Source organism: Lepisosteus oculatus, chromosome 27, assembly GCF_040954835.1.
Source record: "Lepisosteus oculatus isolate fLepOcu1 chromosome 27, fLepOcu1.hap2, whole genome shotgun sequence".
NCBI classification, from domain to species: Eukaryota; Metazoa; Chordata; class Actinopteri; order Semionotiformes; family Lepisosteidae; genus Lepisosteus; species Lepisosteus oculatus.
Window position 1 is genome coordinate 5,088,285 of NC_090722.1, and position 24,497 is coordinate 5,112,781.

A 24,497-nucleotide genomic window follows, 5' to 3' on the forward strand; every position below is an offset into this window, starting at 1 on the left:
TTCTCTATGCACACTCCAGTTCCCATGGGACTGTGGGGCCTCGCCTTTCCCAACATTCCTAGCTTACACGCCCAATAGAACTATGGAAATTGTAGTTTTTTAAGTCATGTCTATCTCGTTGTTCCAACGACTCTCCGAATTAGGCAGAACTACAACTCCTAGGGTACTTTCATTTCGAGTACGATTGTATGTAGTAAAAAGCTTGGCGTTGAGGACGTTATGTTATAATTTAAGGTTTCCGTCACTATGATGAAACGGGTTTTTTAAACAAAATGCGCTACAAAAAACACGGGAAAGACAGTGACAAGAAAATGCACACGCGAGAATGTTCAACGAACAGAAACAGAAAACGTGTTCGAGTAACTCATTTTTAGACTTGCTTTGGTACTGATATTTTATTTTTGACAGTTCCAGGGACCTCGTTCGCGATTGTTACGGGTTCTATTTCAGGCGTTTTAATTTAGAGGAATTTATAGCTAGACGCATAAATAACAGGTACGTTGTATTTATTTTAGCCACAGTACAAGTAGCTTTTACTCCAGCGTCGATACACTGTACTGTACATCCGCTCGAGGGATGGATCTGCGGGATAAAAACAGATCAGAAACGCTTAGGAAACAACCCTGCACAATCGAAGAACCTTGTGTTTAGCTAACTGGGTGACGGTTGCTAGCGCTTAGCTAGTCTGCATAAAACAGACCCGTCCAGTGAAACCGGTACCCCAAGTTTCTCTGTTCGGTCCCGCGGACGTCTCTTTAATCAAATTAAAGCCTGGTGCTTTTCGTCCTGCAAACCGCGAGCCACTGGGGGTCTTAAACCGTACTTCGCATGCGAAGGCTTTCCTGTAGTTCCGATCTCACACACTTCTCTCAAAAAATCTCCCGCTGTTGAGTCTGTGTGTGATGCCGAGCCTCCCAAACATTTTAGAAATTCGTAACCGGACGTTTTGTGCTCTCAAGAGAAGTATCTTCACACGCTGTTGATGGGCGCAGGGAGGTCCACTGACCTATACAGCATTTGAGCTTGAAAGGGTCCGGGGACTCTTTCGATGGAGCCTCATCCGGAGACCACCGAACTGGACTAAGACGAAAAACAGAGGGGGCACAAGGGCGACATCTTCATCGGCGATGTCTTCGGGACGGCTCCCTGCTTCTGCCGGGGGCGAGGCGCTCCTCTCCGGGAGCCGGACCCGTTCCTACGGCAGCCTGGTGCATTCAACCCGGTCGCCGGTGCGAGAGAGGCGGGTGGAGCACCAGGTGCAGCCCGGAGAGACGCTTCAGGGACTGGCGCTGAAGTACGGGGTGACGGTGAGTGCCACCTGGGGGTTGGTTTCTGAGATTCGCCTGAGCAGGAGAGTTCATGAGGTCATGTAACTTGGGCTCTGCGAAACTTTTGTGGCTCTTTTCGCGAAATATTTTCCCTCACTCGCATGAATAAATTCCTGATTCAAAGATTGTTTTGTGGTGTGTGTGTTTTTTTTTTTGCAGATGGAGCAAATCAAGAGAGCCAATAGGCTGTACACCAACGACTCCATATTCCTGAAGAAGTCTCTCTCGATCCCGGTGCTGACGGACCTGGAGCCTCCGGGGGGCGGGGCGGGGCCGGCGGGCGAGGGGACGAGCCAATCGCCGGCCGGGGAGCGCGGAGAGGACCTGAAGGAGAACGGCGCGTCCGCCAATCAGACGAAAGGCGAGCCGGAGGTGCCCGGCACTGGGGTGAACTCGGACCTGTCGGCCAGGGACTTCCTGGAGAGGATGGACTGCATGATCAGCCAGTCCAAACAGGCAGCTGTGAGGAAGATGCGGGAGGGAGAGAAGGGGTGAGTGCCGGCCGACTGGACAGCTGGGTGTCCCATGACGCTTCATTTAATTACAGTGGACGAATGATGCAGGCACAGTTCTTTCAAAGTGAATATCCATTCATCCATTTTTTTTTTAACCGCTCGATTTTTCCTTGCAAGAGGCTGGGTTGGGGGGGAGGGGGGGAGCTGGTGACTGTCCCGGCATTCAGTGGGTGCAAGGCGGGGTACCCCCTGGATGGGACGCCAGTCCGTCACAGGGCAGGCAGACTCACACCAGGGCCGATTTTCCCACAAGGGAATTAATCCACCAGGAAACCCATCTGAACACAGAGAGAACATACAAACTCCACATAGACAGCACCCGAAGTCAGGAATTGAACCCAGGGCCCCAGTTCTGCAATTTAGCAATTGAACATTTTTAATCAAGACCTGGATGCTTAAAACAAATTTTACGGGTGACAAGCACAGAATTGTTAACTTGGTGAAAGTACTGTAAGTCGCCATGTTGTCGCAGACTCCTGGTCTCACCACAGAGTCTGTGCAACATGTTGGCAGCCCTTCCTGCTCACTAGTCCCTGTAATGACTAGTACGCTGTGATGTACGAGCGAATAAGTACAGACTGTGCTGCAGACATTTCACTGCTGAAATGTTCCAACGAGATCTGCATGCAGAGTTAACAAGTAGTATTTGTAGCATAACCTTCTCGAAGGCGAGAGCCATATTTCTATTGGATTAAAGGAGATTGTTTTCACAAGCCTGCTTGTTTACAGTGTAATAGGGCCTTTTCACCTTACTGGAAGTTTTGTTGCCTCATTCTCAATCGCAGGACATGGCACTGCGCATACCTGGATCATTTTGTCTATTTTGTGGTGTAAATTGGAGGTTTAATACATTACTGTGTATATTTTGCTTTCATTGTGGTTTGAAATGCCCTCATCAATGCTGATTCTTCCGAACCCCGAAATATAAAAATGGCGCTGCAGCTCCCCTTTAAATAACCTTGCTTTAGCATGTACAGTAAGTGACGTTTAGGTAAATGCATTGCACCTTCTGAAACCTGAATTGGGCCTGAGTCCTGTGGGGCAGGAGTTTCTGTTTCCATTCCAGGGGTGGTGTGGTCATTTGTAGTGCTGCAGTAGACGTTAGAGTGAGCTGTGTTAATGCTCGACTGCCCGACAGACCCAGCAGAGGAAATACCCTGCGCCCCTGCTGGGGAGCCTTCCTCAGGGGTTCGCAGGCAACAGGCCGGAGTGCAGGTTGTGGGGTGCGACGAGAATTTATTTCCCTCTTTCAGGTTGTCAGAAGGATGTTATTGTTGGAAGCGGAGGGAGTCAGGAAGCAGAAGGAGACGACGAGGTGAAATGAGACCCCAAATAGACGCTGTCCCGGGGGCAGTCCTGCAGAGGATTTAATTCCCTCCCCTTTGCTTTCACAGCCTGGTGGGACTTGAGCCGGCCGGCCCCCGGAGAGCCTCGGCCAACCGCAGGGCCGAGCTCCGGAGCTCCGCCTCTTCTCCCAGGGTGCACCAGGGGGCCACGCTGGGCCCCGTCCCGCTCACCATCACCAAGCGCGCCAACGGGCTGAGGGACAGGGAGGACGAGATCTTCCAGCTCTGACGCCACCCCCGCCCCCCCCCCCCTCGCTCTTCTGTCGCCCCCCTCAGCACGGAGGTCCTGGGATACCGGTGCCGAGCGGATTTCTGACTTGTTTTTTGAGGGAAGGAGGGAAGGCTCACACTTGCATGAGCCCGGGTAGCTCGGCGGGCTAAACCGCTGTCTTGGATGCCCGAGATATGGGAAATAGAGAGCACAGGACTGAACCCCCCTCCAGCTTGGCAAAGACACACGACGAAGTGTGAAAGGAAGACGTTCGGAATAGATCAGCAGCAAACAAACACAACAGCAAACCAGCATGCCGCCTGACCCAGTCAGTCGTGCTGGAATCCTCCTTGTAAAAGTACATCAGAAAGACTCCTTGTAGGTTTTCTGTGTTGAAATAACTTTTCGACTTATTTCGTGACTTCTGTACTTCAGGTCAGATATGTTCTGTAGTTCAGGTGGGTAGCTGCATGCGTAGTCTGCAAAGGAACAAGTAATAGGTTTACTCCACGCTGAAAAGAGAAAAGAGAAAACGCAACGTTTCGGCTGTGGAGCCTTCTTCAGGTTGTCTCCCCGAAGACGCCTGAAGACCCTTCTTCAGGCCAACTGAAGAAGGCTTCACAGCCGAAACGTTGTGTTTTCTCTCTTCTCTTTTCAGCAGGGAATAAACCTCTTACTTGTTCCTTTGCAGATCTGTTCTGTGCTCTGCTGAGGCGATGCACTGATTTGTCAGCATGAATAACAGTTCGATGGCTATTGGCCGTCCTGCAGCCCTGCGGCCTCGCTCCCTGTCTGTGTCCTCGTGGGTCAGTACAGACCTGTGGCCAGAGCTGAAGCCTGTACAAGCCATTGAGCCAGATTCTTCAGCTCTGTGCTGCTTAAAGTAGCGTGTGGGTTGGTTTCGTTCCTGAGATGCAGGGTGTAAGATCACTTGCACTTCCTAGGATGGTGCAGGAGAACCGAACCGATCTCATTCATCTGTGCCCTGTCTGGGCTGGTTTGTGCTGTTGAAAGTAGCGACAGAGGTGCATTAATTCCGTGGATATCACACCTTCCTTCTTCCAGGAGGCGTGTGACTGTTGTTGCCATTGTAGGGGGGTGGTGAGTGACATCATACCCCCCAAAAAATAAGGTGCTGTGTTTCGAGAACGAAAGCACCTCAGATGCTACTTCCACTGGCAAAAACTGGCGCAGGCTGAGCGCTGCTGAATGCAGCGGGTTTCGTTGTTTGTGCTGTTTGTTTGGGGAGCTGTGTCATGTAACCGAGCTGTCGGGACGTCCCAAACCTGGATCCACTGGTCTGGGTCAGGTCCGGTCCAGTCTGAGGGACCCTCCTCCTGAGCCTGAGACGGTGCGCTTGAGCCCAGGAGGCTTGTGAGGGCTCGCACATGCACGGGTTTTAGGTACGTGTTTTTGGATATTGAGAGGCAGGAAAAAGCCAGACTTTCAGGAAGTTAAAAAGACTGCATTTACCCTACGGGATGTTTAAACCCCAATGCAAAAATAAAGAAGAAAGCGATCGAATCTTTGCCCGGTAGTGGGGTCTTTTGATTTTCCTGTACAAGAAGCACTTCTGGAATCTTTTGAGATGGGAGCACTCTGCAAACGCCGGCAACTGGAAAGAATTGCTGTTCTTGGGTAAGTGTTGTTGTGTGGTATCGGTGACTGGATTCTCCTCAGATTGTGAATCCTAATTGATGTGAAATGAAGCGTCGCATGATAAGTGATCCCTAATCCCATTATCCAGCTCGGGTTTTGTACCTGGTGCTGCTTGCTATGCAGATCATGCCTGAGAGGCATACAGCATTAACAATTATAGCTATCTGTTTCTTCTCAAGGTCTGATCTTATAAAATCATTAGTTTCTTATGGCTGTTTTCCTTTAATTAATCTAATAGAAGCTTGCAGAACATCACATTATTCTTATTTCTCAAATCTCATTTGCCCTAATGAATTAAGTTAGTTCGTGCAGAGAAACTACTGCACATCCTGAATATAATATGTAATATTCCTTCACACCTTTTAGTGCCAAGTACCTTAATTTAAAATAATCACAGTGTAACAGTGTACTAATATCTGTCGATAAGAGCTTTACAAGACCGGCAATTAAAAAATTAAGTGGACAATGACTGAAAATCCCGAGTCATAATTATGCCTTCCTGCTGTGTTACATTGATCATAGTAGTAGCTGCTGATCACAGAGTGAAGAGTTGTGTGTCCCTCCAGTGGCACATTGTGGGACTGCACCCTAAACATCAGTCTTCATTTTCTGACTTCCAAGGTCGTAAAGAATCTGGCAAGAATCTTTTTTGACATTATTTACTTAGTGTTATGACGCAAACACATTGTTATCGGTCTAAGATGAGGGAGACCTGTATTTAAGGGCCGTATTTTTATACCGTGTATCTTGAAAATATGCTGATGGTCAAAGAAAACCTCTTCTATATGAGACATATTACTCTTTTTTGTAGCAGGTACACTGACATTTAATTGAACAGACATGAGATGGGTAGATTGTTATTATGATGATCAGGATTTGTCATTAAGAGGACCAGTGACCTGAGATTTGATTGTGAAAGTCATGGACTAGAAGTTTGTGAGGCCATCAATGGACTACAACCTGTACATAAATAAATAAATAATCCTGACTTTTATAGCACTTTTCTGGACACTCCACTCAAAGCGCTGTACAGGTAATGGGGATCCCCTCCATCACCACCAGTGTGCAGCCCCACCTGGATGATGCGACAGCAGCCATAGTGCGCCAGAACGCTCACCACACACTAGCTCTGAGTGGGGAGGAGAGCAGAGTGATGAAGCCAGTTCAGAGATGGGGATTATTAGGAGGCCATGACTGGTGAAGGCCAATGGGAAATTTGGACAGGATGCCGGGGTGACACCCCTACTTTTTTCGAGAAACACCCTGGGATTTGTAATAGCCACAGGGAGACAAGACCTCAGTTTTGCATCTCATCTGAACGACGGCACAGCGTCTCCATCACTTTCCCAGCTTTCCCAGGAGTCTCCCCTCCAGGTACTGGCCAGGCTCACACCTGCTGAGCTTCAGTGGGGCTGCCAGCTGGGAGCTGCAGGGCGATGTACCTGCCTCTGCAACTGTATCACCCTACATTAGAACATAAGTGTCAGTGGATGTTTTTATCTAGTGCCTGACTTGAGAACACAAGAGCATCAGCACAGTTGCCAATGACAGGTGGCTATTCTGGCCCATAAAGCCCACTAGCTAGCTGATCTGGGAGACTGGAAACAAGCTGCCCAGCCATGTTGCTGAAGCTGATACTTTGGATTCTTTCAAGATGAGATCCTCCAGTTAGGGACAGGAGGCCCTTTATTTACACAGAGGGAGGCGGGAGCGTGGAGCAGGTTGGTCAGTCTTGTTGAACAGGACACCTTGGTTCTGTTCAAGACATGGCTGGATGGGATTCTGGGATCAGATTAGCTGCTAGTGACCACAGCTCAGATGGACTGAATGCCCTCCTCTCATTGATAAATATGCTTATATTCTTTTTAAGTGGTGGGAGAGAAGCAATTTGCTTGGGAAAAAGCTTCCCACCATTTGAAAGAGGGAAAAGACATCATGGCACATTTAAGTACCGGCAGTGATCAAACCAGACACTGCATTAGCAGGGCCAAGATACCAGGCGTATTGTGATCAGTGCAAAGTAAGGAGAACTCATTTGTTAAAAAAAAATATTTTTATTATTTTCATGATATTAAAATCCACAGCAGGAATACTTTTAATAGGAACCTCCCACGATGAGGGTGGGATTTGCCCCAGAACAGTGGTTCCAACTCTGGGTCTGCAGGGACACAGTCCACTGTAGGACTGAGGGATCTCTGCTTCAGGAGCTTTGTAAAACAAAAAGAGATCTCATTCTCTCCCTGTTAATAATAGACGGTTCTTAAAGTCTTATATCCAGTTTGTGAGTCCCAGGAGCTCCCAGTCATCTCACACTAGTGCAGGATTGCTACAGATATAAGGGAGTCCAGTCCTGCTCCTGGGAGCCACAGCACCAGTATAGCTCCAGCTGGGCTCCCAGTTGGATCGGTCAGGGCACTTAATCAGGGAGGTGTTAATGCCCTTTCTGGACCTCTGCTCACTGATCATTTAAATGCGCTTTAATAACCTACAGTAGCTCCTCTAGGTCTGAACCGGTCACCCCAGGGCTCGGACAGCTTCCCTGCTCTCTGCAGGGGGAGAGAAATGAGTCGATCCAGGACTGGCCAGAGGAGACAGGAGGACACCAGGGCCTCTGCGGTCAAAGGCAGGGCTAGATCCCTGAGCTGCCAGTCAGACTGGACCGAGAGGTGGGACGAAACCCAGCAGGAGCTAAACCCTGGCAATGGGATCCGGGTGGACCCAGGAGTGGCCCCAGCTGACCTTGAGAGAGGTCACGCTGGTGCATCAGTAGAGTTGAGCAAACCGGACGTGTTTAACGCATAATACATTACAGAAGGGCCATGTCTCGGAACAGCAAAGTACTCTATTTGCGGCACACATTTGGGAATGTACGCGTTCCCAGACACTAGCACAGGGCTGGGCAACCCCGGTGTCTCCAGGTTTTCGAGGTCTCTTCGAAGCAGCGCCTCCTGAAAATCTGGAAGAAGCTGCGGCGTCGGTCCCGTTAATAACGAGCTGATGGAGCCCGTTAATAACGAGCTGGAATGGCGCCCTGCGGACACGCAGGCCCTTGGAAGACTCGTCATTTGGCACAGAGCACAGTGACGGAGGAACAAAATATAAATATCACAGCTGCCAGAGATCCTCGGATCTTAAAGATTCATCAGAAAATAATACAACGCTTTATTAAGTCATGGAATATTAGGGCGAGAAAAGGGGTTTATGAGCAATACTGTATTGAAGTGCCTGAAGGGTGCTGTTGTGGCCAGTTGTTGGCAGCGATTAAGAAAAATAAAAGGACATTTCACCCTTGCAGTTGACTCCAATGCAGAATTTTTCCTAAACCGTTTCGGTTCATTTCAGTGGTCATGAGCTAGAGCCCTATGGCAAGGCCAGGTGCCAGTGCATGTGCAGGGCGCTGCAGCTGACTGGGACTGGAAGGGACAGTAACATGCCGGGCGACTCCGATACAAAGCCTCATGCTGTTCACACATGACTCGGCTGTTCAATTCTGACCTGAAGGCACAGGAACAGGTTCAGCCACCCACAGTGTGAAAAACACAGGGCATTGCAGCGCATCGAGACAGCGTGCTCCCTGGGGGGGGCCAGAATACCTAAAGCTGGGGTTCCCTAACTCCAGATCCCAGAATCCAAAAGATCCAGCAGGTTTTCTCCTGAAATCATCAACCACTCCGGGCTGCAGAGAGGCGATTAAAAGGGCGAAGCCGGCTTAACCCTTCTCCCAGCCGAGGAGCTCTTTTAGGACTTAAACAGGCAAATAAGAAGAAAACCCGCTGCATTCTGATTTCCAGGCCCAGTGTAGGCAACCCCTGCTTTACAGAAACTCACAAGTCACATGGCTCGCTCGGCCTCCTGTGCGCAGCTGCGCTTTATAGACACTAGGTGGCAGCAGCCGCACGTCACCGAGGACGCGCGTTCCTGCCTTCAAAAAGAATGATGTGCAGGGGTACCCCTTCACTTCGGGTTTAGTATTAGGACTAAAGTTTAAACTCGTTAAAAACGCGATGCAAAAATCATTTAAACTGAAGCCTGTTCACAAAATTAAAGAACAAGAAGCAAGGAAAGCCTGCCTTGGTCGTCGCCGGTTTCCTGCTTCCTTAACAATTCGTTTATTTTTTTTTAAAGTAATTTGTGTCCCAGTACCGGTTCGTCTTAAATAATAAGCCCCGTCCAGTCGTACGGCGGCGACAACAGGCCCTCCTGCACATCGACACTCACTTTACACCCAAAAAGTACAGGAGGCGAGTACATATGGCGCAGGATGGCAATATCCCCCATCTTTTTTTTCCAGGGCAATTCACCGGGAGACCTGCATTTTATTTCGGTGGTCGTAAATGAACCCGTTGAACCGTGATTTGGAAGAACACGAAGTCTGTTTTTGTTTCGGTCCACTACCCGTGCCCGTAAGTCTCCACGCTCAATTTTCCAGTTTCCCCACTCTCGGTCCACCATTTGAGTGGGGCTGGGGGGTGGGAGTCACCCCTTCTCCCTCGCCCGCCACCTCATAGTTTTCCCTCTTCGACCAGTTTGTTGAGGCCGGTGCAGATTTTCTGCAGGTTGGGGCGAAACGGCCCCCCGGGGTTGTAGAGCTGGGTGAGGAGCTCCGTGTCGGCGAAGTGGTTGAAGACGTGGTTGATGCGGCCGTGGGACTTGGCCGTCAGGTGCTTGTCCACCAGGCGGAGGAGCATGTCGCGGCAGTCGGTGAGGATCTCCGCCATCACGGCCTTGTCGAAAGTGAACTCCACCTTTCGGGGAGGGAAGGCAAGAGAGAGAGAGATGAGAGGGGAAGGGAAGAAAAAAACGTGTTTTTTTTTGCTTGTGTGTTTGTGTGTGTGTGGGGGGGGGGGGATGAGCCCAATCGGCGGCGTCGTTTTGTTTCGTTTTTGTTTCTGAAGGGAGAATGGGAAGTAACTTCGTTGATTAAAAAAAGTTGACTTTTTAATAGTATAACGACTCGACAAGTTACCCTTTACCAATCCCCAAACCCAAAATAATATCCCTGAGACATTTTACGAGGCGAGTGTGGTGTGTCGTTAGGAAAAAAAACCGGGAATGGCGGGAGTTGTCCTGGCAATATGGAGGACAGGCAGAAACGGGGCCGCTTCGAGCAGAGCCTTTCGTTGGACACTTTTGAAACAAGCAAAGGTCTGTATCTCTGCCCGCCTCCCCACAGGAAGTTATGAAGAACAGAGATTTCGAGCAACTATGGTAGTTTTATCCTATTTCATTGAGGTTGCGTTTTATCGCCGGTTTAAAGACGGAAAGGCGTGAGATAACTTAATCTGTTATTGAACAAAACGCAGTAGAGGCTGGACGCAGCCATGTCTGGAGATGGCAACTAGATGTTTTTGCACTGACTTTCTGGAGTGTCGTTCTACATTGGAAACACAAGTCCTTCCAACTGGGTTTTTGGTGTGTTACTGTAAATATGTATACAAAAACCCCGACACTGCCTCGTGGGAGCAGGTAGGGTGATAAAATAATATGCAGTCATAAACCACCTGTTTTTTGTGTTCTTTGTCTCCATTATCCGCACTCCTGGTCCTGGAGAGATGTTCAGAGGTCCTGCTCTTTATTATAGCTGAGAATGTAATAACCTAATTGGCCTTAATTACCAGTGGTTTCAGGCAGTATATATCTTTTGAGAGGAACAAGTAAAGGCTTATTCCATGCGGAAAAGAAGATAAAGAAACAACACTTTGGCTGTGGATCCCAAAGAAGGCTCCACAGCCGAAAGATTCTTTTTCTTCTCTTTTTCTACTCTTTTCAGCATGGAATGAGCCTTTACTTGTTCCTTTGAAGCCTACACATGCTGACACAGCTCCCTACTTGAACTGTCTTTTAAGAGGTCTGAGTCCCCGTATCCGAGCTCTGTCTTGTGGGTTTTGTTCCAGCTGTGTTTCTACTTGACCTCTGTATACCTGGGCTTGCCAGCTTGACCAGGTTCTGCATTTGATCTCTGACCCCGGGAATGTGCTGCCACAGGCACGTGGCCGTGTGGAAATTTAGCCAAGAGCCCCACCCACTGTCTCCTCTGCTTGCCAGCGAATTGGCTGCTGCCTTTTTTTTCTGTCTAAATGGCTTTTCATTGGCAATGAAGGTGGGAGTCTGGAACCGGGTAGAGAGCCATGTTAAAGCTGTTACCCTCCTGGATTCTTTCAAGGCCAGGCTTGAGATCCTTGGGTCAGTAAACTAAATGTGTTGGATGGCAGTGGGCCCAGTGGGCCTCCTCTCGTTTGAAGCCTTTCTTGTCAACACGTACAGGTTGGGGGAAACAACACGGTCAGTCAGGTGTTCCCAAATTGCTCATGCTCCACACTTGAGGTCGAAGGGAGGCGCAATGCCCAGAATCTGATCTTGGTGCGTTTTTACACATTACAGTCCGGCTTTAAAACGGGAAGCGGGTCTCACTGCCACAGCAGGGCGGAGGGGTGCTTGACTTACCTCGTAGAAGCTGATCGCCGTCATGGCGCCCTGGTGCAGTTTCTTCTTGAACTCCTGGGCCAGGCTGAGCTCCTCGGCGTTGAAGCGGTTGTGGCGGTACAGCACGCCGATCTTCACCGCGATCTTGATGAGGTCCTTCAGCACCTTCTGGGCCTCGGTCCGGTTGCCCGTGAACTCCTTGGACACCCGGTAGAGCTCGTCCAGGATCTCACTGCTGGTGTCGTCGATGAACATCTGCACCATTGACTTGCTGGCCATGCGGCTCAGGATCTTCTTCTGCATCTGCATGGCCATGTCCTTGGAGCTGAAGCCCTCCATCGCGGCTGAGCGTGGGGAGAGAAAGGCGTGGGATTTTGAGAGGGTGAAACAGAACACTAGAGGTAGACATTACAGAGTATGCAGCTGCACCCTGGGGTTTGAACCCACAATCTTGGGCGCTGAAAACAAAAATCGGTGTAATCATGTCGTGCGAGAGCAATGCCAGATGATTTGCAGCCTGGTCACGTGAAAGACTGAAACTATTTTTATTAACGCCTTATCGTGTGTTGTATCCTTGCCCAGTTTGAAGCCTTCCAGTTCTTTATTTATGTGTCGGCTCACAGCGGTAACGTCTGTGCAGCACTGGGAGAATGAGGAAGGCCGGTCAGGCACCTCTCGCCCTCCCACCCATCTGATAATCTCTTGACGTGCTGCACAGCTGCTGACGGGGGGGGTTACTGACAGCTGGAGGTGAGGCATGGCTCTTCCCTGATGATGTGGCACACCCGTATTTGCTGACTTATCCCAAGTTTTCCCTGGCAGTGCCGAAGCTGTTTCGCAGTGCCACTCGGGGACTTTGGGGCACTGGGGGCGGGGTGACACAACTCGGGAGGTGGGACCGCCTTTGAGGTCTGAGCCTCAGAGTGCAGCCTGCTTTCCGAGCGAGCTGATAGATTTCTAACAAACTGGCTATCTCTCCACCAGAGAACCCAGACGAAATACAAACTTGTGAAGATGTAAAAGTTGTAAAATCCCAGAGGGAACAGTGGGAGGCTGAGGGGTTTCCAAGAGATGAGTGAAGCTCCGGGATTGGGGGCTGTGTTCTGCGTGAGAAAATAAACTGCGGGCTACTGTGTGTTTCCTCTCTGTGGTCGCTGGTTGCCTGTAGTTTCCTGTCATTAACGCCACACCAGCAAATGAAATACGTTTTTCACCTCAAGGGTGTAACAGTTTATGTATGGCTTTAGAGCATATGGGGTGTTTTTTAAAATAATTTCTCACTCCACCCTTTCAGTCTTCTGAGATGTGTGCTTTGCAGAAGTTGTTGCTTGAGCTGTGAGAAAATTTCCAGATCTGCCCTGAATTTTATTTGTTTTTTATGTTGTTTTGCTTCTTTCAGCACATAAAATGTGCAAGATAAGTTTGTGCATTCATCTGAGAATATCACTTGCATTTTACATAGTCAGCCATGAATTCACCAACAAACACCAGACTGTGCTGTAGACACTGCTATAGACACTGCTGTCCCTCTCCTCTCACACTCCCCCTGTATTCACACACTGAGAAGTACCTGACTGGACTGGAGGCACTGCTAGAGACACTTCTGTCCCTCTACTCTCACACTCCTCCTGAATTCACACACTGACTGGACCGGAGACACTGCTAGAGATATTGCTGTCCCTCTCCTCTCACACTGCCCCTGAATTCACACACTGACACACCCCTGACTGGACTGGAGACACTGCTAGAGATATTGCTGTCCCTCTCCTCTCACACTGCCCCTGAATTCACACACTGACACACCCCTGACTGGACTGGAGACACTGCTGTCCCTCTCCTCTCACACTGCCCCTGAATTCACACACTGACACACACCTGTCTGGACTCCTCTCACACTGCCCCTGAATTTACACACTGACACTCCCCTGACTGGAGTGGAGACAGTGCTGTCCCTCTCCTCTCATGCTGCCCCTGAATTCACACACTGACACACGCCTGACTGGACTGGAGACACTGCTGTCTCTCTCCTCTCAACGCTGTCCCTGAATTCACACACTGACACACCCCTGACTGGACTGGAGACTCTGCTGTCCCTCTCCTCTCACACTGCCCCTGAATTCACACACTGACACACCCCTGACTGGACTGGAGACACTGCTGTCCCTCTCCTCTCACACTGCCCCTGAATTCACACACTGACACACCCCTGACTGCACTGGAGACACTGCTGTCCCTCTCCTCTCACACTGCCCCTGAATTCACACACTGACACACCCCTGACTGCACTGGAGACACTGCTGTCCCTCTCCTCTCACACTGCCCCTGAATTCACACACTGACACACCCCTGACTGCACTGGAGACACTGCTGTCCCTCTCCTCTCACACTGCCCCTGAATTCACACACTGACACACCCCTGACTGGACTGGAGACACTGATAGAGACAATACCTCCATAGTCAGCATTGAAATGGCAAGCACGTTCAGAGCCCTAGATTTAATTCAGCATGTTAGCACCTCTCCCTTTAATTGTCATTTAATACCGTCATACTTTTGAGATATTGGAAGCAAAAATGACAGTTTTAAACACAGTTTTAACACAGATTGGTACTGTACGACCCAGCAGGGCGGTCCTCTGCAGCTACCTGGCTGAGGAAAGATATGTCCACATTGATCAGTGTTAACGCCAGGGGGCGCGGTTTCCGGGCTCGGGGCGCCTGCCGAGAGCAAAGCTCTGCCATCATGCTTGCACAGCGTCAACCTTTTTTTTTTTGGTGTTGCCATCGTTATGTGGCCGTCTTCTTTACAGAGCAGGGCAGCAGAGAGAACCCACTTCCTCTGCAGCTTTTGCCTGCCGCAGCGAGCGAGAGAGAGAGAGAGAAACGGGGAACCGAGAGCCAAGTGAGATCGAGGGAGCTGAAGGGGCGAAATCAGACAGGCCCTCAGATTCACATGTCCGCGTGCTGGGAGCTGTAGCTAGCCAATGGGTGAGGGAGGCCTGGCTGAGCTTCGACTGGAAGCGGGCAGGCCTTCCTGCTGTGGAAGGAGTGATGCGCTGTCTGAGATGCTAGATGCCACGTTCACACTCATACTGTATATCCGTCTTCTTGTTTCGCTTTGGATTTTGTTTTTGCCACATAAGTATTTTTTTTTCAATAAATGTTCCTACCCGTTTTTACATTGTTTTGAGTTCTAGCACCAGAAAAGGCAGTAAAGTTTCGATTAGAGGGAGGGGGAGGGGAAGAGTTGCCGCTGATCTGATCTGCGGTAGAGATGTTGGATGGAGTTTTTATCAACTCTCCAGTTAATTGGATCACTTGCATCCATCAGTGGCTGTGGTAGAACAGAAATAATATGAGGGAATTAGTGTTTCAGATTGGTGCATGATTGCTATGGTGCGTGATCCTCTTGTGTCTTGTGGGAAAATCTTATTCAGATTTACTACCAGATGCCCAAGGCTGTCTGAAAGGAAGTGATGCCGGGGAAGCATTTTAGCGAGGCACAGACCTGCACGCAAAGCTGTATTTGGAAAATTAGATCTATTTGTTTGTTTTTTTTTTTGGTCTCGTCTTGTAAGTCGTGCTGCTGAAGCAGAAGTTGGGGGTTTTGGTCCAGTTTGTGCCAGCCATGCCGACTGACTGTTTGAATGACTGGGGAAGCAGAGTGGTGTTGTTGCACAGTGCTAAACTCCTCTACACTCTCCAGCCTTCACCCCTCTCCTCCCTGTGCCAGACCCATTGATTTCTCGATTGATTGATTGTGCCTTGAGGTGTTTTCCTAAAATGGTCGAAATAGATTGTTGTTAACGCTGTAAGGACTTAATCCCAGATTTTAAGTGGCAAGAGCCCCTTTAACTCTTGAGAAACCGGACTGTGGTGGCTTTGCGGGCTGCATGCACAGGTGTTCTCTGAGCAGACTCTCAAGAGGCTCTTGCGCATTTGCTTCGTGAATGTTTCCGTAATACTGTAAGACGCCTCTCCAGACTGCTTTATTTGCCATTTGTTGCAGGTTATTGCCAGAAACCTTTGTATAGGAAAGTATGCTTTAAAAGCCTTTGTGTATTCAGGATGCGTTGACATATGCCTGCAGCTTCATCTGCCACAGGCAGTGCACGTGCAGATGTATTTCATATACCGTAGTAAAGAAAAGGCACATCCTGCGTTTTGTTTGTTTTGACACTTGTCGTTCTCTGTTTTCCTGTCTTGCAGGGCGGTTTGGCTGGAGGAAACCTGTAACGAACTTTCTCGAGTAAGGATGCAGGTGTTGACAGCTGGATCAGGACCAGCCGAGGTGAGAGAAGAGAGGAGGTTTTCCTGTCCCCCGCCCACCGGAATGGAAGCACAGGTAAACACCTCATACTACCTAACACCCTTGTGAGCTAAGTCTTCAGTCACGCAGCATCAAAGAGAAACTTTGGGGATGCCCTTCACAATACACCCTTAGCACACAAGCAGGCAGTTTTATTAGCACAGTTGCGTCTGCACCTTCGATAAGTAGTGCCATGCCAATAGGAAGGAAATTTGTGTTGCGCAGTGCTAATATCCACTATGAAGAGCCGGGGCTTGTGGAACTCTGATATGCTCCTACGTCCAACCTCTTTGCTTGCCCTAAACAACAGCTCTCTAAGTAAAGCCCCAACCATTTCTACTGACACTGAGCAACTGCCTTCCTCTGTGTTGGAGGATTGGGAAATCGTATGAACAGACACTTGAGTTTATGGTTTTTATCAGTGGCTTTCCTACACCAGTTGTGCATTTCACTGAGCCTGACAAAGGATAAAAGCGCTTTAATGTTTTATTTTGAATCTGTGATTTTTTTGAGTCAGAGGAAGAAACAGAAGTGGCAGAATGTCAGCACTGCAAAATTACTGTGTCCCCTGATAGCCATGGATTAGAAATGTCTTATTTTTTACTGTTGATTTAACAAAATTGTGCAGAAACTGCCTAATTCCCCTCACGGCTGACCCGGAGTTTGTGAGGTGTAAATTCTCAGATACACTACTGTGCGTGCGTGAGTGAGGTTGTGTACTTGTGGTATTTCCTCGACTGCGGCGACTCTGCAATGTCGAGACAGGCCCTGTAAGGCACGAGCATTTAGCGAGTCATGATTCAGAGGCCCAGGGAGATGTAGAATTGTTCATTGTATGTTTAATACCACTGTGCTCAAAATAAGACACGGTGGGACTATGGCCTCTTTAAACTCTAGGACCGATTTGTTTCATAATTACAAATTTTGGGGGGGATGTAAGGGGAAAATATAGATGTTGAAGATGGTGTCCAAGAACTTTTTGATTCTGGTAAATTGGGCATTTGGGAATGTGCAGGCTCTTACATGACTGACTCTAGGTAAAACTGGAGCCGTTGAAGGTCTCGATGTGAGTGACATCATCTTGATTTACTTGCAGGGCTTGATGAGAATGACATCATCCTGCATAGCATGTGCAGCCCAGTTTTGTCTACTGTTGCCATGGGCTGGGAGCGTTTCTGTAGGAGCAGACTAATGTAGACAGTGTGCATGTTGTTAGAAACAGGTGGGGGTTGTATTAAGGTAATAGTAAAATAATCCTCCGATACCACTTAACAATATCGGGTAACCTGCCCCCTGTAGTCCAGAATGAAAACCTGAATGATCAAGTGGTTTCTTTGTTTTCCTGGCACAGTGAGATGGCAGAGCACCTCTCACTGGGAAGAGGCACAAACTTAAAAGACAAATAAATACTTAAAGCACTTAAATACAAAATAATATGCAAACTGCCGACAAGATTACAAATTATTCTGCAATGACCGTGGGTCCCTGAGCCCAGACCTTAAGAGTCCTACAGTATGTTGCCCTTGTTTGTCTCTCTCAAGCATGGACCAACCTTAGTGTAAGATAAAAGAGACACTGCAGCTTAGGAGGGAAAGCTGGTTTCTGAACAAAGACCTATATCTATGATGGTATAACCTCCTGGGAGACGTCCTGGGAAAGCTAAAGTTGCTGTCACAGGAGGTGTTAGTGGCGATTAGTAGGAACGCTCACCCCACAGTCTATGTGGGTCCTAATGCCCCCGTATAGTGACAGGGACACCTATATTGTAAAAGAGATGCAGTCAGCCCTTCGGATCAGACATAAAACTGAGGTCCTGACTCACCATGGTTAATCCCAGAGCGCTTTTCAAAAAGATAAGGGGTATTACCCCACTGTCTGGGCCAAATTTCACTTTGGCATTTGCCAATCATATTGGCCTTCTAATATTCCCCATCTCTGAACTGGCTTCCTCACTCTGCTCTCCTCTGGGAGTTGAATCCATCAATGCAATAATTGTGTAAAAATTTAATGTTTCATTTCCTTTTTGGTGCGAAATTATGTTGGATAAAAATCCTATAAAACGCTTCTGATCTGAAACTTTTTCACAGTACTAGATGTGCAATGTGATATGTGATCATACAGCCTGTGAAACAGAGCCCTCTCCTCCCTCCTCAATTCCCTAAAATGCTCATGCCCAGTGACCTCATGAAACAATGGAGTGATGAGTTTTTCAAAGTGTTTGCTACATTTTTGTTTGTGTTGGTGGTGGTGGGGGGAGAGATTAGCAGAAGTACCTGACTTCCTGTGTGCAGCAGTGAGAGAGAGCTCCGCACGGCAACCCCAGGTCTTGCTCCGACAAGCCACGAGAATAATTTGCGGTCTGCACAGCTCAGACAGGCTGACACAAGCTCTGCTCCCCAGCCCTCGTTCATAAAAAAACAGCCTGCAGAGGCTGACAGATTCATGACATAAGGGCAAAACATTTTTCTTGCGTAAAATGGGGGGATCATGTTCCAATAACCCGACAAAGCCTGGGTCTTAAGCTCATGTTCTTGAGCATGATGGTGAAGATGAATCACAGCGCGTGCAAAAGAATCCTGCTTGATTTGTGTAGCTCCTCAATTCAGTTCAGGGTTCTGGAGATGCATGCCCCCTAAATTAAACTTCATCTGGTAATGGGTAATTTTTAAAACTTGTTAATTTGGTTTTGAGTTAAGTTTGCACTTGGCAGGTCTCGCATGTTCTAGTAATTATTAATAACGCTTTTTTATGTTTGAAATAGATCCGACTCTCAAGAAGTCTTTGCATGTGCTGGCTATTGGGTACGCTTGCAGGTGAATCTTGACCTTGACTTACTATTTTTCATAAGGAAAAACAGGTTCAATAATAAATAATGGCAGTCCTGGGTTTTGCTAGGTCCCATGTCGCTCATTGTTTTGACGCCCTGTTGACCCTATAGTCACCTTCCTTTCTTGGGTGGGGGGAAAATAGCGTTCCTCCCCAAGCTAGCTGTTCCCTTTCCTGCGCCAAAGAAAGCCTTTTCCCTAGAAAACGTGACTCTGTAATCTTGTGAGGAAGATGAGATGGGTGTTTTCGGGAGAACTCGGGAGGATGAGAAGGTGCAGTAGACTGAATAATTTTTTGCCTCGAGAAAGGAAAAAAGGAGGTGGTGTCACACAGTGAACACTTTATGCAGTGCTTCCTGGATGTCCAGAAGCTGCGAGAATTGCTGACAGTGGAGCACACCAGCTACATCCAAGCCTGCATGATCTGTTCTGGGATCAGTCCAGGAAAGAGCTGCGGCGAAGGGCATTTGCCGCTCAGTATAGAGATTGCATCACAAGGCTAGCTCCGATGGCTTTACAGTGTGCAACCCCCCGCACTCCAGCCCAGACCCATGCTGGCTGCAGCTGGGAACATCTGGACCTCTGGCAGGTGGTGCGGGGCGTGATGCGTGATGTTTATGACGTGCAGTACTGAGAAATGGGCTCTCCCGGGTAATCAACGCTACAGCTCTCTGATGCCGTGACCTTTCTGAGCTGGAAACCAGGGAGCCCTACAGCGCATCTGAACTGAGAGCAGCGATGCCGTTCTGCTTAGCTAGCAAGGGCACGTAAAGGTCTTTACAGCGCACTTTTCTCAGAAAGCCTGAACACCATTTGCTGACATATTGGTAGATTTAAGATTGTGGCGTTTTTTTTATTTGCACAATCTGAAACTTGCCTCTCGAAGAGTTATACATAGAAAACAGAAACTCCTCCAGAGACACTTTTGGCAGTGAAAACCCGGACAGTGTCACTGGCATCGATTTTTTCAGGTGCTCTTAACTTTTTTGCAGGCCATGGAATGAATCCTAAATCCCTTTTTTTCCTGTGGGGGAGTCGGGGGGCTGGAGATTGGAGCCGATCCTGTATTTTGCTTCCAGCTACAATCTTTTCTGGAAGCTGTGCCCATTTTCATACAAGTCAAATCAAACTAGTGTCCTATACCTTTGCCATGAAATACCAGTTCTTTTTTGTAAACGTGTCTGTAAGACTTCGAATTTAAATGTCAGGCTTACAGGAGCCAGCACAGTGTGGCCTTGCCGCAAGTTGCTGGTCACCTAGGAGCAGCGACTTCAATGTTTCATACTGTCATGCCTTTAAAATGGCAAGATAAATAGGACTGACTTCCTCCAGTGGTAAAGCGTGTGTTTGTTGTTGTTTTTTCCATGGAGCGAAATGAGAATCAGCTGAGGTCTTGGAGACAAGTGAGCCGTTTCAGATGGAGCCTGATTGGACAGGTTGGTGTTTTCTAAAAGGACAGAGTCTCCTGATCCCCACGGATCCAAGATCTGTCCTGCTGTGTTTTTAGTTCTGTGTCAGGTGGATGGGTTTGCAAGCAGTAATAACGAATTTCTGTGAAGTCTGGGCCGTGTGTGCTGTTGGGGGGTAAGGGCACAAACCTCAATAATGTCAGATCCCTCGTTTTGTAGATTTATGAAAGTAATTAAAGCCCGAGGCCCAGTGAGAACCCTGTGACCCCTGGCTCTTGCCTTTCAGTTAATTCGTTCTGGTTTCACATCCCTGTTTGTGCATTTTGAGATTGCGGCCGGGACGCGCTGGCTTCTCCCTTGAAAGAGGCCTCGGTGTTGCAGACGCTGAGTGTAGAAAGTAAAACTGCGTTGCACAACGGCTTCCGAACACTGTGCGACGCCAATTCCCCTCCCCCCCACGACGCATCTCACAGTCAGGGCAAGACTTCTCAGACCTAGCTGTTTTTTTTTTTTTAATGGTAATGAATGGGAAACCAGAGATATAAAAGCAGAAAAAATAATTGATGGAAAAGGTCAAATTAAGTGTTTAGCTAATTAAATGAAATATTTTGTTCTTGGAACTCCAAAGTTCCACAATTATGTGGGAACTGGTTCAGGGGGAGTCCTTGAAAAAGGAGACTCTGGGTTCCTAATAATTGTGCCTTTAGAGGAAGTTATTGTCTTGGGTGGTACAGCGAGCAGGGTGTGTACTGTCATGATGTGCTGCTCCTGATGTATCAAGATGATATCAAGATGTGATACTGTGCTGAGTTTATTTCAGGTTTGATCTTTCAACCAAAGAAGTGAGCACAAGGAGATTCTGTCACTTAGCAGGGGGCGGATTTAGGGCCACATCAAAGAAATGTTTCTTTTTTTGTTTTTGCATAAATACGTGCGATGTACGATTTGTTGTGCGAAAACATTGGGAGAATCCCTCTGAAGTGCGAGACCGGTTTTGTTTTAGGAAGAAAAGAAAGGGCGCAGAGCCAGAAGGTGCCTGTAGTGTGTGGGGCACAGCAGTCATCTGGTTCAGGAGAGTGTTGCCCCGGGCTAGTCTGGCGCGGGCCAGGGCAGGCTGGCCACTGGTGGGGTCCGAGCTGCAGGCTGCATGGGCGAGACACCGCCTTTCTTAGAAGCAGATTGGCTCGAGAAGAAATAAGTACACTGTACGCTTAAACATGACAAAAGAGCTGCCAGTATTTCAGAGGTATCGGAAACTTTGCGACAGTTCAGCTGCAGTCGTCCCTCCATCTAGATCTCGCCCTGTGAGGCAGTGGGGTTATTGCACTGTACATCCTGTCGTCCTTTCTCCGATAGTAATCAAGAGTTCTGTGCCAGACTCTGCTGTTCTTGCCATTTTCCCTGAGTTTCACCATGTTTTACCCATGCCTTGTGATCACACGACACACTAGAAGCATCTGGAGACACTGGGGTAGAGTGTGAAGCCAGAAGAGCTGGAGACTTGCCTGGCCAATTATTCCATTTTAAAACTTTAAATTGTGGGTGAGAGTCTTCCTTCTGCACCTAGACGCTGCTGTTACACTTTAGATCACCACAGAGCCACAGTTTTAGTTGTCTGGGTTTGAAGCCCAGAAGCAAAGCTGGGGGGTGTATTTCACCGTAGCACACACCGGCCTCATTGCACACACCCTTGGTAGTAGGCTTCAGGGGATTGCGCAACACTCATTTTCTTCCCCTCTTCTGATTAAGCACAACCTGTGGGTGACCCTGAAAGTAATAGTTCCAGATTAATCACGTTTATTTAAAAATGCCTACCTTTCAAAAGCCTCAAAAAGTTGTTTCCTTCGGACTCTGCACAAGATGGGTTCTGCAAGGTAAATATTTAGCACGCCACAAATATGTGAAGCTCTTAGCCTTAGGCTGTTGTAATTGGTGTGTTCCCCAGCAGGCTGCAGAGGTTTTCACCCAGAGTTGTGCCTTTCTCTCCTGCTTAAGCCTGCTCCTTGTCTAGTGGAGCCGTAGCATAGCCCAGTCCAGTTAAGTCTTAATGTGTACAGAAATCTGTGGCATTGCAAATGAGCAGTAGATCCGGTGGACAGCTATTAAATGAGCACTTGGGCTTGACACAGTGAGCAAATCGGGACAAGAGTTTCCGGCAATGTAGAGTAGAGCTCTTGTGATCAGGCACTGTTTGATGTTTGGTGACAAATAAGGGGTTTAGGATGTGTGATTCTTGGAGCATTTCTTTTGTGAAGAGGCGAGTATGAAGAACATCTGAAAGTGCAAAGACGACAGGTTTGGTGACGGGTTTTTTTGTCTTCTTTCGCACTGCGGTGACGGCACCTTCGAAGTCAGCGGACAGATTTTTCCGGACAGACTTGACGCGCTGGTTGCCTCCGGCCACGCGCGCAGGTGGGCAGGCCAGCGTGCCGGCAGGCGCCCCCCCCGTTCACGCGGTTGCGAGAGGGGGCTCCCTCTAATCAGGAGGCTGCCCCCCCCTTTTGGAAATGCACTACAGCGTGCAAAAAGAACAACAAAAAATAGACGCCTACGCCGCCTGTCGTTCTGAAGGGCCGGTTCACGGACCCTCGTGATTTGTAGTCTTGTGGGCCGGATAGAGTACAGCAGGAGCCCTGGAGAAAAGCATGTCGTTTGAGAAAGGAAACGAAACCCTCGAGCAGCAAAGCAGAACTGGAGTGGCAAGGTTTTCTTCTTAGTGAGGAGGGCGGCGGGTGGCGGGGGTATGAAGATCTTTCCCAGTATCCTTTTTAGTAAGAGTTAAGAACCTGGGCACAAGTGAGCATTCAGCGGACATTCCACATCATCCTTCGGAACTGCATCTTTGCTTAGAAAATCTTGCATCTTTGCTTGGGGAAAAAAACTAGGCCACCAAAACATCTTTGTCTGTCACAGCTTTCAAAGCCAAGTTGGTTGTTTTTGTTTGTTTTTTTTTTGCTCCTCAACCTAAGAAGGTGTGGAGATTCGGATCCAGGGAGCAGAAAAAAAATGATCCCGACTTCGGAAACAGCCAAGTCAGAAACGACCGCCTTTCAGCCCGACCTCATCACACGATCCTCCCCTGCTAGTGTCATCCTAACAGAGCTCTCTGTGTAATTATTGGGAAATCTGTCTCGGGCAGGCATCCTGCTCCGTCCTGCCAGGCTTATCACAGGCACGTTTGAAGTTTTGTAGGTGTAAGTGAATCCTGGCAGACTGAAGGAGAGCACTGCAGGTAAGAGCCAGGCTGCTTCAGAGGCTGGGCTCCGACCGAGGAAGGCGCAAGAGGAAGAGTGTGGAGAGCTAACGGTGCTGTGATCTGGGCGGGCCTGAAACCAACCGCGACGCGGACGGTGTCAGTGGCGATGGTGATTATAAGCCCTGCAGCTCAAGTATAAGTGAAGGAGATCCTTACCTGGTTGTTAGCCCCTTGGTCTTTTTCCTCCCACCTCTTTTGTCAAAGCTGGCCCCCTTGCCGAACTGGCGGAGATGTTCAACATGCAGTCCCTTCTTCTGATAACGGCCCTCTTTGCACCGGGCGGGGGGGGGGGGGGATAAAACTTACTACTCCTGCTGCTATCAGTCTCCTTCGCTCTGTTTCAAGATAATTTGACTTGCACTTCCTTGAGGAACTAATTTTGAATCCACGCCCCTAAAGTATCTGTGTGTGTGTGTGCGTGTGCGCGCGTGTGCTGCCTCTCTCTCTCCTCTGTGCTGACTCTGTCGTTTCTTTGTGATCTGATCTCTGCGTGTCCTGGCTCGTGCAATCCACAGAAACTATTTTGCAACTCTCCAGTAATGCTGCTTTTTTTTTTTCAAAAAGGGGATGTGTTGGCCCGTGTGTTTGTGTGTCTCCGTAACCATTCGCAGCAGAATTGTGTATCTTTTTCTGTTTTGGTTGAGAGTGAAATTGGCGCTTGCAGTTCTGTCTGTTCTGCTGACTGCTGAGTTACAGCTGGGATGATAGACTGGACCTGCTGGCTGACGCATCTAATGCCCGTGGAACTAATCCACGGGCCTCGCGCGTTTCTTCCAAAAATGATCTCGAGGCATTGTCTTGTGGCTGTGGGAGACTGACCCGGAACAGTGGGTCTGCAGTAAATTTGCTAAAGAGGAACGGCACATTGAAGAAAGGTTTTGACTCCATCATGCTAACTTGTCAACTACTGTAAATATTCACATGAGTGTACAGCGGTGAAAACTGAATTGTTTGCTTTTTTGCGTAAAAAAAATGACAGTTTATTTTCAGGTGTCTTCACTCTGTTCCAGTTGTACTTTACTCCAATGCGTGGTATGTAGCTAAATCCCCTCTCTTATTTTTTTTCCAAGCACAGAACAAAACAATCAGGGCGGAGAGTTTGAAGTAAAAGCCGGTGTCAGCTGGGTCATGTTACCAGCCAGTTGTGCCTGAGATCCCCTAAAAGAGCTGGCTTTTGCCTCCTGCTGAAACAGCGACTCCTGTGAAGCCTGTCCATCA

The 24,497-nt window shown here is 48.6% G+C and overlaps 3 protein-coding genes across 3 annotated transcripts in view; 2 read left to right on the plus strand and 1 right to left on the minus strand.

Moving 5' to 3' along the window:
* Positions 1-153: 153 nt before the first annotated feature.
* On the plus strand, positions 154-4,929 carry lysmd1 (LysM, putative peptidoglycan-binding, domain containing 1). The gene is made up of 3 exons (XM_015336721.2): positions 154-1,307; positions 1,488-1,819; positions 3,238-4,929. Exons 1-3 carry the CDS (start codon positions 1,128-1,130, stop codon positions 3,416-3,418), a joined length of 693 nt encoding a protein of 230 aa, XP_015192207.2. The 5' UTR covers positions 154-1,127; the 3' UTR covers positions 3,419-4,929.
* Positions 4,930-7,093: 2,164 nt separating this feature from the next.
* Positions 7,094-23,581, minus strand: tnfaip8l2b (tumor necrosis factor, alpha-induced protein 8-like 2b). Its single transcript, XM_069184916.1, has 3 exons — positions 23,436-23,581; positions 11,504-11,826; positions 7,094-9,804 (listed from the first exon to the last, which is right to left on the minus strand). The coding sequence occupies exons 2-3, from the start codon at positions 11,819-11,821 to the stop codon at positions 9,562-9,564; spliced, it is 561 nt and encodes a 186-aa protein (XP_069041017.1). The 5' UTR covers positions 11,822-11,826; positions 23,436-23,581; the 3' UTR covers positions 7,094-9,561.
* The window catches only part of sema6cb (semaphorin 6Cb), a 306,316-nt gene continuing 297,588 nt past the window's right edge, over positions 15,770-24,497 (plus strand). Inside the window, exon 1 of the mRNA XM_069184905.1 lies at positions 15,770-15,825. The gene's annotated coding sequence lies outside the window, so the exon portion shown is untranslated. The remainder of the gene's footprint in view (positions 15,826-24,497) is intronic.